The following is a 12,639-nucleotide window of genomic DNA, read 5'->3' as shown; positions in this document are numbered from 1 at the left end:
ATGTTTTTAGGAAAAAAAAAAAACCAACACAACAAGCAAACAAGTCCTCTGGAGTTTAAAGAGGAGGTATTGGGTTTTTTTCCTTTAACATTTCTTTCTTAGGAATAAGCAAAAAGGGATAAGAAGAGAAAAGAAAGAGGATAGTGAAGATACAATAACTGTTTAAAAAGGGAAAAAATAGGCGGAGGAGCAAATCCCAGCAAATCCCCAAAGCCTTCTTGCTTTTCAAAACCAGACTGGATGTTACGAGTTGGAAATTTTCCTTTTTGTTTGTTTCTTTTTGTTTCTTCTTTGTTTTCTTCTTCTCCTCCCTCAGACTCTACCAAGTAATTCCTTAAGCATTTCTTTTGGAATTCTGCATTAGTGACTCAGTTCTCTGGTATCTCAAACCCAGCACAATCTGGTCTGAAGCTTTACTAGTATTTATAACATTCTTCCCTCAGGTGTCCCTGGTAGATAATAGAGAATGAGTTTTTATGTCAGCACATATATGGAGCACTTTGCTCTGTCCTTCTACCTCTTTATGAAACTTCTGGGACTGAACTTCAGAGTGTTAAACTTCCTGCCTAATTCAGGAGAAGTTGGCAACCAATTTAAGTTACTGAAGTGTTTCATGGACAGCCTTACAAACCTACAACAGGGTGACCTCAACCTAATTTCTGTAGGAACTGAGGCTTAAAAGCAAGAAACTTGAAGACATTTCAAAATTTCCTGTAGAAAAAAATGACCTTTTATGCTGCATTCTAATTAAACCCATTAACCCAGGTGAAAAATTCCCCAAACTAGCTTGTCTGTTTTGAGGGTATGATGATAATGAACCTTCAAATTCCAGAAATGGCCTTGCTCCAGCAAAGCACTTAAGCATGCTTAATCAGGTACCCCATTATGCAGCATGCACGTTATTATGGGATGAACTGTGTAAATGAAAGCCTTAAGATGCTTCACATGAATAAAAATACAGACAAATTTTCCCTGTGGGGTTTCATCCCATGCAGGAGATATCTGAAGTTTAGCATTTTAGTCAGTGAATGGTCTGATCCTGCTCCAGTTGAAGTCAGTAGCAAAACCCCAACCACTGAAGTGGGAGCAGGATCTGATACGGACAGCACAAACTCTGAAAGTGGGTGTTGAGATGATGGCCCCTGTCTTGCATCAGGCTACTGTTCACTGCAGCACCAGAGATGACACTTCCATCAACATTTTACTATGCTCAAATGAGTACAATGCATAACATCCAGTTACCACCCTTGCATCTTTGCATTTCTTCCTCCTGGTGTTTCAAGTTAATAGGGAAGGAAAGCCCTGGGGCCAAGCATGATTGATAAGATAATGGGCTTTGCAAGAGGACTATGAAAGAGCAGGCCAGATTCAACTCTCATTTAAGTATTCCCATCTCTTCTTATGTCTGAAATAATCTGATCTAGTCCATCTGCTGTCAAAGAGGAGTGGTGGCATGATGGCAGAGCTCTTCTCTGAACACTTTGTTCTCCACCGTCAAATATTCCTCTCCTTACTGGACTTCTAGGGACAGCTTCAGTGTGCACTGCTGAGAAATGTAAATTCGTGGTTAGAAATGGAGTTGATGGTACCCTCCGTGGTGATTCTTGCCCCATACAGTGACTTCTTGGCTATTTCTCTGTAACTGGAAGAGAAGTCTATCTGTTGCTATCATTCCATACAACCCATTTCCCTTATGGGCTTCTGCTGCATGGCTGTGGCTTTTGCTGCTAGCAAAGCCTCATGGTGCCTGGCAGTGTTTTAGGTTGGGAGTGTGCTTGGCATGCAGAGTCCTGGCCTCACTGCCCTTATCTGCCCTCGTCCCAGCACAGGAGTCTGGTTTTCAGAGTGCCTAGAAAGTGTCATTTGAAAGAGGTACAATGCCCCTGTGGACGATATCTCTCAAGAACTTCAGAGGGATACCTAGCATGCTCTGGTCCTCAGTTTTTTTCTCTGTAAGACTAATTCTTTCTTCACTGGGTAGTTTCAAAAGGAAAAAGGTTGTAGTGATGATAAGTGTTCTGGTACTCCAAGGAGTGTCTCTCCAGGTGGATAGTTCTGTTGACATTATTGGCTGTGTTTAACAGCTATGAGAAATTTGATAGCAGAGTGATCGCATGTCAATGTGCAGTAAAAAGTGTAATAACTGCATTCAGAAAAGCAGCATGCTTTTTTAGGGTAAACTCTTCCTAGAAATATCATTGCTAAGGTAAAGCACCAGCCAGAGGATCTTGAAAAGCCTATTGTTTGAGCTTTGGAGAGGGAAGCAGGTATTCCATTGACTGGAAGGTTCAAGAGGAGTCAGTTAATGTACATTGAAATAGGTCAGAGTAGAGCTTTTTGTCTTTATAGCACAGAGGTGTATGAAAATGTTTTCATATCTATATTTGGAGCTAACTACTGAAATTCTTCTGTGAAGGTATTTACGTTATTGGTGGTTTGGCTGAAGCATGCTTTGGTCAATTAAATGGAGTTATTTTGTGCCATCATAATTGTAAGTTAGACAGGTGGTTTGTGCATGAAACATTTAATTTTCTCAGGGCTCTGTCTGACTTCAGATGATACTATAGATATTATCCTATACAAAGATGGAAGTTGATGTAAGGGAAAATGATGGAAACACTGATGGGTGAACTGAAGAGAAACATCAAAGATCCAAATAGAATGAGGTGCCATGAGGATGAGTAAGAAAAAAATGTGCAAGACTGATGAAATCCCACTTTGTTAACCACCACTCCAGCTTAGTGTTTACTGTTAGCTTTTGGTAGTAAGCAAAACCAGTATTTGTATGCCTTTTCTGACAAGTTAGTTTGCATTATTAGGTGGGGTACTAAAGATTGTATGCCCAATGCAAGTAAACTTTATCTTCATAAATAGAAAGAGAGTGCTAGTGTGTGTGTGTGTCTTATACCTCATGGTTTTAATAATAGATACCTTATTACAGATTGACCTGATTCTCTTCCACACTTCTTAATTTTTAAATCACTTTTAAATCAGAAAGAAATACACATATGTGATTGTAGTGCTGTCTCTGTGCTATGGAAAAAGTTCTTAAATCCCACAAGTGTGTGCGCGTGTGCGTTTGGCTAAGGGTTGGGGTTTTTTGTCTCTTCTTTGCTGAGTTTGCTAGCCGATAGTCTCTGGGAAAGGAAAGTATAATTAGAATGCAAAAGTTGTTTATGTTTTTCTCCTATAGATTATGCTAGAAATACGAAACTGTAGTAGAGCTTTTATGGAATTTTTAACAAACTAAAAAAGAGAATTCATTGATAGAGCAGAGTGCACGAGCAGGAAAGATGGTGAAGTTTAAAAAGAAAAGTTGAGGAAATGGCCTCTTTTCTGTGGTCTTAAAAATCACCTAATAAAACATTGTTTTATTGCATAGATGCACTAATAATTTCTGGTTTTAATCATTACACCACATAGGCTTTTCAGGCAATTTTATAGAGTGTGTTGTCTTAGATGGCTCATGAAAATCACCTTCACAGTCCATTTGTTCAGATTCTGCAGTGTGCTTGAACCAAAGCCGACCGCCTCTGTAAAGGATGTGTATTGCCAAAATTTATCACTTAAGACTAGTAATTCCCAGCAAAATGTGGAGAGTGGTTTATGTCTTTACCAGTCTCGTTATATTGGGCTGTCTCTGGTTTAGATCTAGATTTTCCTTGCCTGCAAAGGCCTCCAACAAACCATGTTATCAATCATAGCATGTTACCCATGTTACTCATGATGATTTATGGAGTGAAAATCTGAAGCTATTATATGCTCTTAAATACATTTCTGTGTTATCCTGTTCCTCTAACCTGCGTTGCCTGCTTCTTCATAGTCTTCTTGAAGTGCACAGATTAGGCATGCTGCCCCTCTCCTCACACCTAGATCACAACTAGATCCTTGTGAGGTGTTCTAGTTTGCCATTAACCTCAGGTCGTGAATACTAGGACCTCATGTGAAAGTCTCCCCATCATACTTTGTTGTATAAAAATGGGAATGAACAGTTCACACTACTGACTCATTTTTTTAAATCTATGCTCCTTCAAGCCAAGTGGCAATGTTCTCCAGTTAATCAAGAAAAGATCTACTTTGACACATGATACTTTTCCTGCCAAAGAGCATTTTGCTCTTTATGTTGCTTTTGTGACATCTGATCCCTTCCAATAAGGAAGGCTGGTTACTGGCTATGGTGTAGACTTGTCAGAGAGCCCAAACAAGGCTTTTAGAAAAGCAAGGAACTAGTAGCTTGAAGAGAAAAAAGAGAAAAAATGCCAAAAAAAAAAAGAGGATGAAAAGCAGTTAAGCAATAGCAGCAGCATTCTAGGTCGAATGAGCTTGCAGAGAAGCTTTTTCCATCATTGATGAAAGAATTATGGTAAAGAAATGGGGATAATAAAGTCCATTCTGGTAATTTTCCCCATCTTAAAATTTGTATTGCCATTAGTTGAGAAATTTTTCTTTACTTGTTTGACAGGCAGTAAAAGTGAAGGTGAGGTTAAGCAGTGGTAGTTTCCTTTGAGTCTTTGAAGAACCAGCAGACAATAGTAACTAGTGTTGATTTGAGGGAGAGACTTCACGCAAGTTTTCAGCAAAGGTTTGGGAGGAAAATCAAACATTAGTACACAGACCTTCAGAGTCACTTATACATGGAAAAAACAATGGAGGGACTGAAATACTCTTCAGTTCTTGCTTCTTGGCTTGATCCTATCTTCTATTGCCTTTGGTGTAGGAAACAGCGTTGCCAAAAAAGCTTTTTCAAAAGTTACAATACCTTTGTGTTCCAATATCAACTAAGAGCAGACAGGTTTAACCTGATGGAAAGTGCTTAGCTACCTCAAATTGGCAATGCAGGTTAAATCAGTCCACATTGCATTTCTTTTTCAACCATAGGAGAGTAGGTGTAAGTAGCTAAGGTAACTGTGATTGCCTTGGGATCAGCTTTGGAAAGGCTGAAAATTCACAGGTATGTCTAGAAATACTCCCTATATATCTTTCTGGTATGTCTGGTGAGATACATTCTTTGTGTATCTTTTCCATTTTATGCCTGGCAAGCATGTAAAAGCGTGTAAAAGTAAATGGGCTTACTTTTGCAAATTTTGTGAAGAAAGTATGACTACAATTAAAGAACCTATGGGACAACATGAGCATGGGGCATGGGACTAGGAAGGAGACTGAAAATGCCTCATTATGTGAGAACCTGGAGTCACATGCAAGATTGTGTGAGTCAGCAAGGAGTCCTCACAGTGATGAAGCACTAACCACAGACTGGGTTGCACTTGCAAGAGCATAGCCAGCAGATCAAGGGAAATGATTACTCCTCTTTACTTGGCTGCTCTGAAGCCACATCTGAGTCTGTTGTACAAAACTGGGTTCAGTTTTGAGTTCTGTGGAACCAGATACTGACAAACCCGAGCAAAGGCAGCAGAATCTGGCAGGCGGCATCCAAACGTGTATGTGATGATGCAGAGGCAACAGGGCTTGTTCAGCCTGCAGAAGGGAAGGGTAAGGAGAATTTGAATGCCAGCTTGAATCTGAAGGGAAAGAAAGAACAAACCAGACTCTCCTCTGAGATCCACTGCAAAGGATGACTGCAACAGTGATAAGTTGCAGCAAGAAAAATTTCAGTTTGGCATTTAAAAAAAATGTGGGTTTTATGTGGAGAAGCATTAAATCTTGCTCGGGGCATGATTTGTGATTTCCCAGAGAGTCTGTGGAGTCTCCATGCTTGGAGATTTTCAAAATTCAGCCACTCAAGGTCCTGAACTACCTCGTGTGAGCTGGAACCTTGCTTTGAGGGTGACGTTGAACTAGGTGTCCTCCAGAGGTGCTTTCCAAGTTAAATTATTCTGTGATTCTTCGACCTGAATGAGCTAAGCCAACAATAAAGTGCTGTACATTCTCATTTTGGAAGAGGGGTGGAGCTGCAGAACATGGTTCCTAACCTCAGCATTTCCTGGCCTTGCCTTCAGTTTCTGCATGGCAGTCACAGGGATTGGGAAGGAAAAAGTACTTAGGAGCTGATCCATTTCCCTACTCTCCCCATGCCTTTGTTAACATATAACAGTGGTCATTTATTTTCTCTTTGTTTCTTTTAATTAAAGGAGGAAAAAAAAAAAAAGACCACCAACAAAAAAACCCACACCACAAACAGAAAGATTACTTGTACTTGAATGCTCAAATAAACTAAGAAGCATATCGGACTAAAAGAGTCTTAGTTGCAGTAAATACAGTAAATAGAAGTTCACCCGTTCTATTTTGTCTTTATCTGCTCACTGAGTGTTTTTTAGCACATATCTCTTTGCACAAGTTTTTGATCAATGAGTAAAATGAATAAAATGTAATCAGAACACATTGTACCTGTGTGAAAACTCTTACGTGAATTCTGTGTTGTCCATTTTCATAATCTCTGTTAATCATTGCCATAGAAAATGTTTTCTTTTCCCATTTGTTCCACTACCTTTCTTCCACGTGGATTAAAAAATTTGATCTTTTGTGACGGTCTGACTGTATGCTGCCAGTACAAGTAATTACAGCAGTGTTTCTTTTTCTTGCTAGAAGTTTTAAGTACTGTCAGTGAAATAATTATGTTGTAATTTGGGGATCATTATAAGAATTAATATTCTTTAACATAATGAAGTTTGTAGTATTTTTTACAAATTCATTGTAATAGACTACTTGAACGATGGCAAAGCAATTTTAATCCAAGAAGGGTAAGCTTTTTGGCAGTGGAACAAGTGATGAAAGAAATTGGAAAATAATTGCCAGCCTCTTAGCGAAAACTCAGAGGAACTGGAGGAACTCTGCATCTCTAAAACCTCTGCAAATTTTAAACTATTCAGCACATAGGGGTTAAATGAACTGTTACCTTTTTAACAGTGGTTTTGGATGTACTGTTTCTGTCATTCTTGAACGTGACAGGAAGCAACCAGCAGAGCTGCAACAGCAGAAGGTGACAGCATTTAGTGAACAGTGACAGTCTGAGTGGACTTGAGTACACCCTGGTGCCCATTAGACTCAGAGTGATGGCTTGGGCTTTGGTGACTGATTTTATAAATCTGTGTAGGACATGCATCTTTTGAATGCTTAGGTCCAGTCCTGATCTAATTTGAAGTCAGTGGTGGTTATTTTCTTAGTATTTTACCCTAAAATACCCTAAAAGTGAGTATTTTACCCATGGTAGTCTTCACCTGTAGAATTAAATCTTCATTTCTGAAAGTGCTGGTTAGCATTTAAACCAGCTGAGGTTTATCTGCCTCCCCATCATTGGCATTCTATGTCAGTAATGTGTACATATGCAATATGAAACGGCACCAGTGCAGATATGGCTTCTCTAAACTTGAAGTTCAGTGTTTTCCTAATTACTTACAGCCTATTGAGATTAAAGCGACAAGATCTCTTTTGTGTTAAACAAGAAGCTCACATTCTTTACTGATGAGCTACTCTCCTCTTTCCCTCTTGATAATCATGGGCAACATTCTTGCTGCAAACAGACCGTCCCAGTCCCTCCCCAAGAAAGCCTTTGTAACTTGTGGTTGACCTAATTGTGCAGCGACAGCATTCCTGCTGCTAAGCAAGGGAGATCCCTGGGATGACACTAACTTGGGCTTTTTTTCAGTCTGCAACCTGGAGCAGAACATAGGTAAGTGGTCATGTAGGGCATTGAGGGACACTCTACAATTTCACCTGTGAGTGAGATGTCCCACAGAGATTTCAGTGTGACTTGGAGACCGCAGGCCAAGTTCTGCACCTCTTTCAATATCACCCCACACTTGAAGCCAGTGGGCAAATTTGTATGGATCTCGGCATTGGTACACATTTGGAAATGCAGAGAGTCTTCCAAGGCTTCCAAGCATTGGAATGGGCTGCCCAGGGAAGTAGTGGATTCTCCATCCCTGGAGATATTTAAAAAGAGACTGGATGTGGCACTCAGTGCCATGGTCTAGCAACCGCAACGGTGGTTCAAGGGTTGGACTCGATGATCTCTGAGGTCCCTTCCAACCCAGCCAATTCTGTGATTCTGTGAAGGTACACCAGCATTTTGGTACTATATTATGGATGGCAATTTTTACCTGTGTATCCAATCCTGAAGTACTTGATGAATATTCTACCTTCAGATCAGAGCCCATATTGAAATTTTCTTAGTGTCATGACAGAGAAAAGAGAAACAAATGTTGAGATTTTTCTTTCTTTAACCAACAGATAACCTCAGCAGCTGCCATTGTTGTGATCACACTGTGTTTAGTGTGTGGTGGTTTTCTGCATGTGCACTCCCTCTGTGAAAAATTATGCAAAAATGACAGGGCAGAATCACATCCACTGCTGCATGCTGTCTGGTTCTCTGTATAATTAGAGAGTTTTAGAAGGTATTTGCTGACTCCTCAAGTCAAAACCACTCAGCAAAGTTGAGGTAGCCTTTTTTCATGTCATATATCATTACTCAGTAATGCCCATCTATCTTCAGTTTGCACCAGTGCAGACTTAATCAAGCGTGTAGAAGGAATAACAGTTTTTTATTTAATCCATCCAAGGATGGCTTTAAAACAGCAATATTTCTTAGCTGAAATGACACAGAACTGTGGCAGTTGTGTTTTCTATGTTTGGTTTCGTCTCAGCCAGCAACTCTGTTCCATGCTACGTGTTAACTGTGTTAAAAGTTCATGGATCTTTGTAAATATAAAGGAACCACTTTGACAAACTGATAGGCTTGAGGAGAGGGAGACATTACAGTTTTGCTTGAGCACAGGGAACTTATTTCTTGAATAGAAAGATGTCTTTCTGGAGTCCCATGCTTCAGGATGAAACTGCTGTTAGATGAGGAAAGTCATACAATGGACTGGATGCTGAGATACAGATGAAACTGATAGGGATTAAATCATGCATAGACCCTAATAATAAGATAATTGGTTTTAATTTTGTTTGGCAACATGTAGGAAGAACAATGGGGATGGAGATCCTGCCATGGAGATGCTTGCTGGATCTCATAAGGGAAAGAGTTGAGTGTTGCTACTACAAGAGGCAAGCAAGGCTATGTGTCCAAAGTTATCTAAATCCCTGATTAGAAAGATGCAGGAAATAGTTGCAGGCAGACAAGAAGAGGATGAGGAAATGAGAGAGACAGCTAGAGAGGAAAAACCTGCGAACCTTGTGTCAGGAACTGGAAGTAGGTACTTTGTTGTAAATTGCTGTGCCAGTTATAGGATGGAGGTCATTTATGGCATCCTGGTGACAACAAATGTGGCCTGTGTTAAATAGAGGTCTCTTTAGATATACTGCATTGTGCATTACTTCAAAATCTTCCTGTGTGCTTCCACTCTTCAACTTCCAGTCTTTAATAGATTGATTTATTTGCTATCCTACTTTGATCTGTGTTTAACATGTTGTAGCCTTTACTACTGCTTTGGTAGTGGGTTGCTACTGGGGTTTTTTGTTTGTTTGAAAGCCAAGCAGGCCATGTATTCCTACCTGTTCCTTTACTATCTATTTTTTTTTAATTTTATTTGGTGTCTAATGTCTAACTATTAATTTTTCTCATTGATGTTGCTGTTCTTCTAACCGTAGGTGTGTCATGAGTGTACTCTTACCCTCTCAGTGAAACATACATAGTCCTGTAATTGCCATTTTTAGATGAACAATCTCTTGGATTAAATATGGAACATAGAACTAATGTTATGGAAAATAAGGTCAAAGAAATCAAATAACATTACTTCTGAAGTCACAATAGAGACTTTGGATTATCTTAAGTCATTAATATCAATGCTTGACAGCACTTACAACTTTAATCATTATTTGTAACCCTTTGAATCTTATTGCTTCTGATGTCAGAAATCAATTTCAGTACTTAATGGCATCTTATAACCTCAGTCAAGGAGAATGTTGGTTTAATTTCTTTTTTTACTCAAAGCTTCACTGCTAAGCTACACCCTCAAGATTTATTTCTATGACATTTTTAACAAAAGTATTTTCAGTTTTCTGACAAATACTTTTTTATCTATACAACATAATACAGAAGTATTTCTCTTCGCTGATAATTTTTATTGACCTGTAGCTTTATGTATGCTTCAAAAAGTTGTAGATTCTGACCCTAAGAAACAATGAAGTCTATGTTTAATCTTATTCACTTTTGTGGATGTGGGACTTCTCAAATACTTAACATCTACCACAAGTGTCTGCAGGATAGGACCAAAACTATTTTTTTCATCTTCGTTTTGCTTGCTGAGGTTGAAGAAGAGAATGGAGCACACTTATCATTCCAAATTAAACATTTAGATTAGCCTTCATTGATTCTCTTTGATCAAAAGAAATGTGTGTGGGCTTGATTATGTCTTCAGTCACTCAATCGTTTCAGTCATTGAAATTATTAAATTTGCTGGGAGTTCTCCCTTAATGGCATAATTACAGGATGGAGTCTAGAATTCTGTATTTTTTAAAGGAAATAACAAAATCATATTTTTCAAGGAAAAAAGCCCAAAATACAAACAAACAAAAAACAGCAAAAAAGCCCTACAAATAAACAACTAAAAAAACCAGGCCAATCCCCAAACCACCAAAATAAACAAATACCAAAGTAGTTTATAGGAAACAAGTAAAACAGAATATGAAAAATTGTACTATGTCTAGTCTTTTCTCAAAATTTGCAACTTTTATTGGAGTTAAGACATGCAAAGGGGATATCCCTTGATCTCCTTCATTAATTACTAAATTGGAAGAAGTTCTGCTTTATTCGTAGCAGTCTCTCCTTTTCTGTACACTTTTCTGTAGCTTTTTTATGTTTTAAAAAAAGAGATGTTTCTTACTCTCCCACTTAATGCACAGGAAATTGAAGGGGGGTAAAATAAAGTGCCACCCAGTGGACCAGCAGTAAATCTAGTTTACAAATTCAGTGTTCCAACTGGGAAATGCTGCCCATTTTCACCTGTGTATAGAATTCTTACTGGAAATGTCATGGTCTATTTGACAGCATGGAAGAGCAAAAATGAGATTATGTTGTCAGGAGCGATTTCTTGCACAACGTCCTTTAAACTTTGGTCTAACTCTGCAAGAAACTGTCCCTGTGAAGATGTTTCTTCATAGAAGTGAGGAAACTGATTTACTATGGAAGTCATAAAACCCAAACTCCACAGGACGGGCTTAGCAAACCAGCTATCTGAAAGCAAAGGGCAAAATTTTTGTGACTTTTAAAATAATTTTTATCCTATATACAAATATTGAGCTCCATCCTACTATTTCTAATTAATTGCATATGGGTTTTTTTTCCAATTAAAAAGGAATAGCTCTCTGTTCTTGATTTATGTACTGGTGACTTTCAGCTAACTTGCCTTGCTATATTTCATTTAGAGAGCCCGCTGCCTGCACATGATAATGTTTGTGTAGTGGATGACATGGTTCTGGAGCTATCTGAGGTGGAAGAAACGGCGTCGGAAGGCAGCTGTTTTGCATCTGAGGACACCACGGAAGATTCGGGTGTTGTGAGCTCCCCTTCTGACATTGTGTCTTTGGATTCACAAAATGACAAAATGAGAGACATCAAGCTGGTCAATGGCTACCTGGACTCAGCTGAGGCAGAGGTGGTGTATGGCACAGAGACAAGCCTCGTAAAGAACACCTACTCCAGTAGCATGGGATCTGACAGTGCTTCACAGAGGTAAAGATTTTCTTGCAACCAGCTTTTGGAAAATACCTTGCATGTCCTCCTTGAAGGGAATCATTTAAGAAAACCAACTTCTCCTTTCTTATGCTCTTTCATAAATCAGTACCAATGCCAAGTGGCTCCTCCCAGTGAAAAGCTCACTGCCAAATCCCCTCCAGTGACATGCTTGTAGCAACAGGCAAAGGTCACTTTTCTGTTTGAACTTGTAGCTACATTTCTTGCAAAAGACCGCTGCCCTTCAGAGTTATTTCTCCAAAAAGTCTGAAATAATTCTGTTACAGTTCTTTTGTAGTTCTGATAGCACAAGAAGTGCTTAAAATGTTACTATATATTGATAGAAAAGTGACATGCAAGTCATAAAATAGACAAATTCAAGCCACTGAAAGCCAGGTGGAAAAGGATTGTATTCAGTGAAATGTGAGGGTTGGTTTGTGGGTGTGTGCATGCATATATATGTTCACCTAATGCTAACCTCCACTGGCATTGTACCTTGGGTTTGTTTGGATTTTTTTCAGCATATTTCCTTTTTTTTTCTTTTTTTCCTTTTTTTTTTTTTTTTCATAAACAAACGTTTTCCTGCAGTTTTTGCAAGAAAACACAAGAAGCTGGAATTTCACTTGAAACTGCCTTCAAGCACAAGTGGCTCTGACACTGTTTGCCAAAACTCACATAGTTGGTGGCAGGACTGCAAAGAGAACCCAGAATTTATAGGACTTTGCAAATATGAACTAGCCAAATAGGAAGCTGTGCCTCCAGCAAGGAGGGTGGCCTGGTAATACTGACAGGGATCCGCTCTGTGTGATGCTGCAGAGTCATGGGACAGGGGCCAGAAATTCCTCTGAATTCTCAGTTGACACAAAGTCTGTGCTTTCTGGTCTCTCTCCATTCAGCTGCTAATCTGTAGCCCCTTCATAAGAGCATGTATCATGACCCAGTTATTTCCTTCCACACATTTCTGAGCGAGAACTTCATCTTGGATCATGCAGTGGGCAATAAATTAGGGA

At 39.1% G+C, this 12,639-nt stretch overlaps 1 protein-coding gene across 2 annotated transcripts in view; it reads left to right on the top strand.

Annotated features, from left to right (window-relative positions):
* Positions 1 to 12,639, top strand: part of COBL (cordon-bleu WH2 repeat protein) — a 167,405-nt gene that overhangs the window by 127,585 nt on the left and 27,181 nt on the right. For both annotated transcript variants that reach the window (XM_030444992.1, XM_030444991.1), the window contains one exon: positions 11,323 to 11,629. In XM_030444992.1, the coding sequence (XP_030300852.1) occupies positions 11,323 to 11,629 (307 nt within the window). The remainder of the gene's footprint in view (positions 1 to 11,322; positions 11,630 to 12,639) is intronic.

This window comes from Calypte anna, chromosome 2 (genome assembly GCF_003957555.1).
Source record: "Calypte anna isolate BGI_N300 chromosome 2, bCalAnn1_v1.p, whole genome shotgun sequence".
NCBI lineage: Eukaryota > Metazoa > Chordata > Aves > Apodiformes > Trochilidae > Calypte > Calypte anna.
Note: the sequence above shows the minus strand (reverse complement) of the source record. Positions and strands in the feature narration are given on the sequence as shown.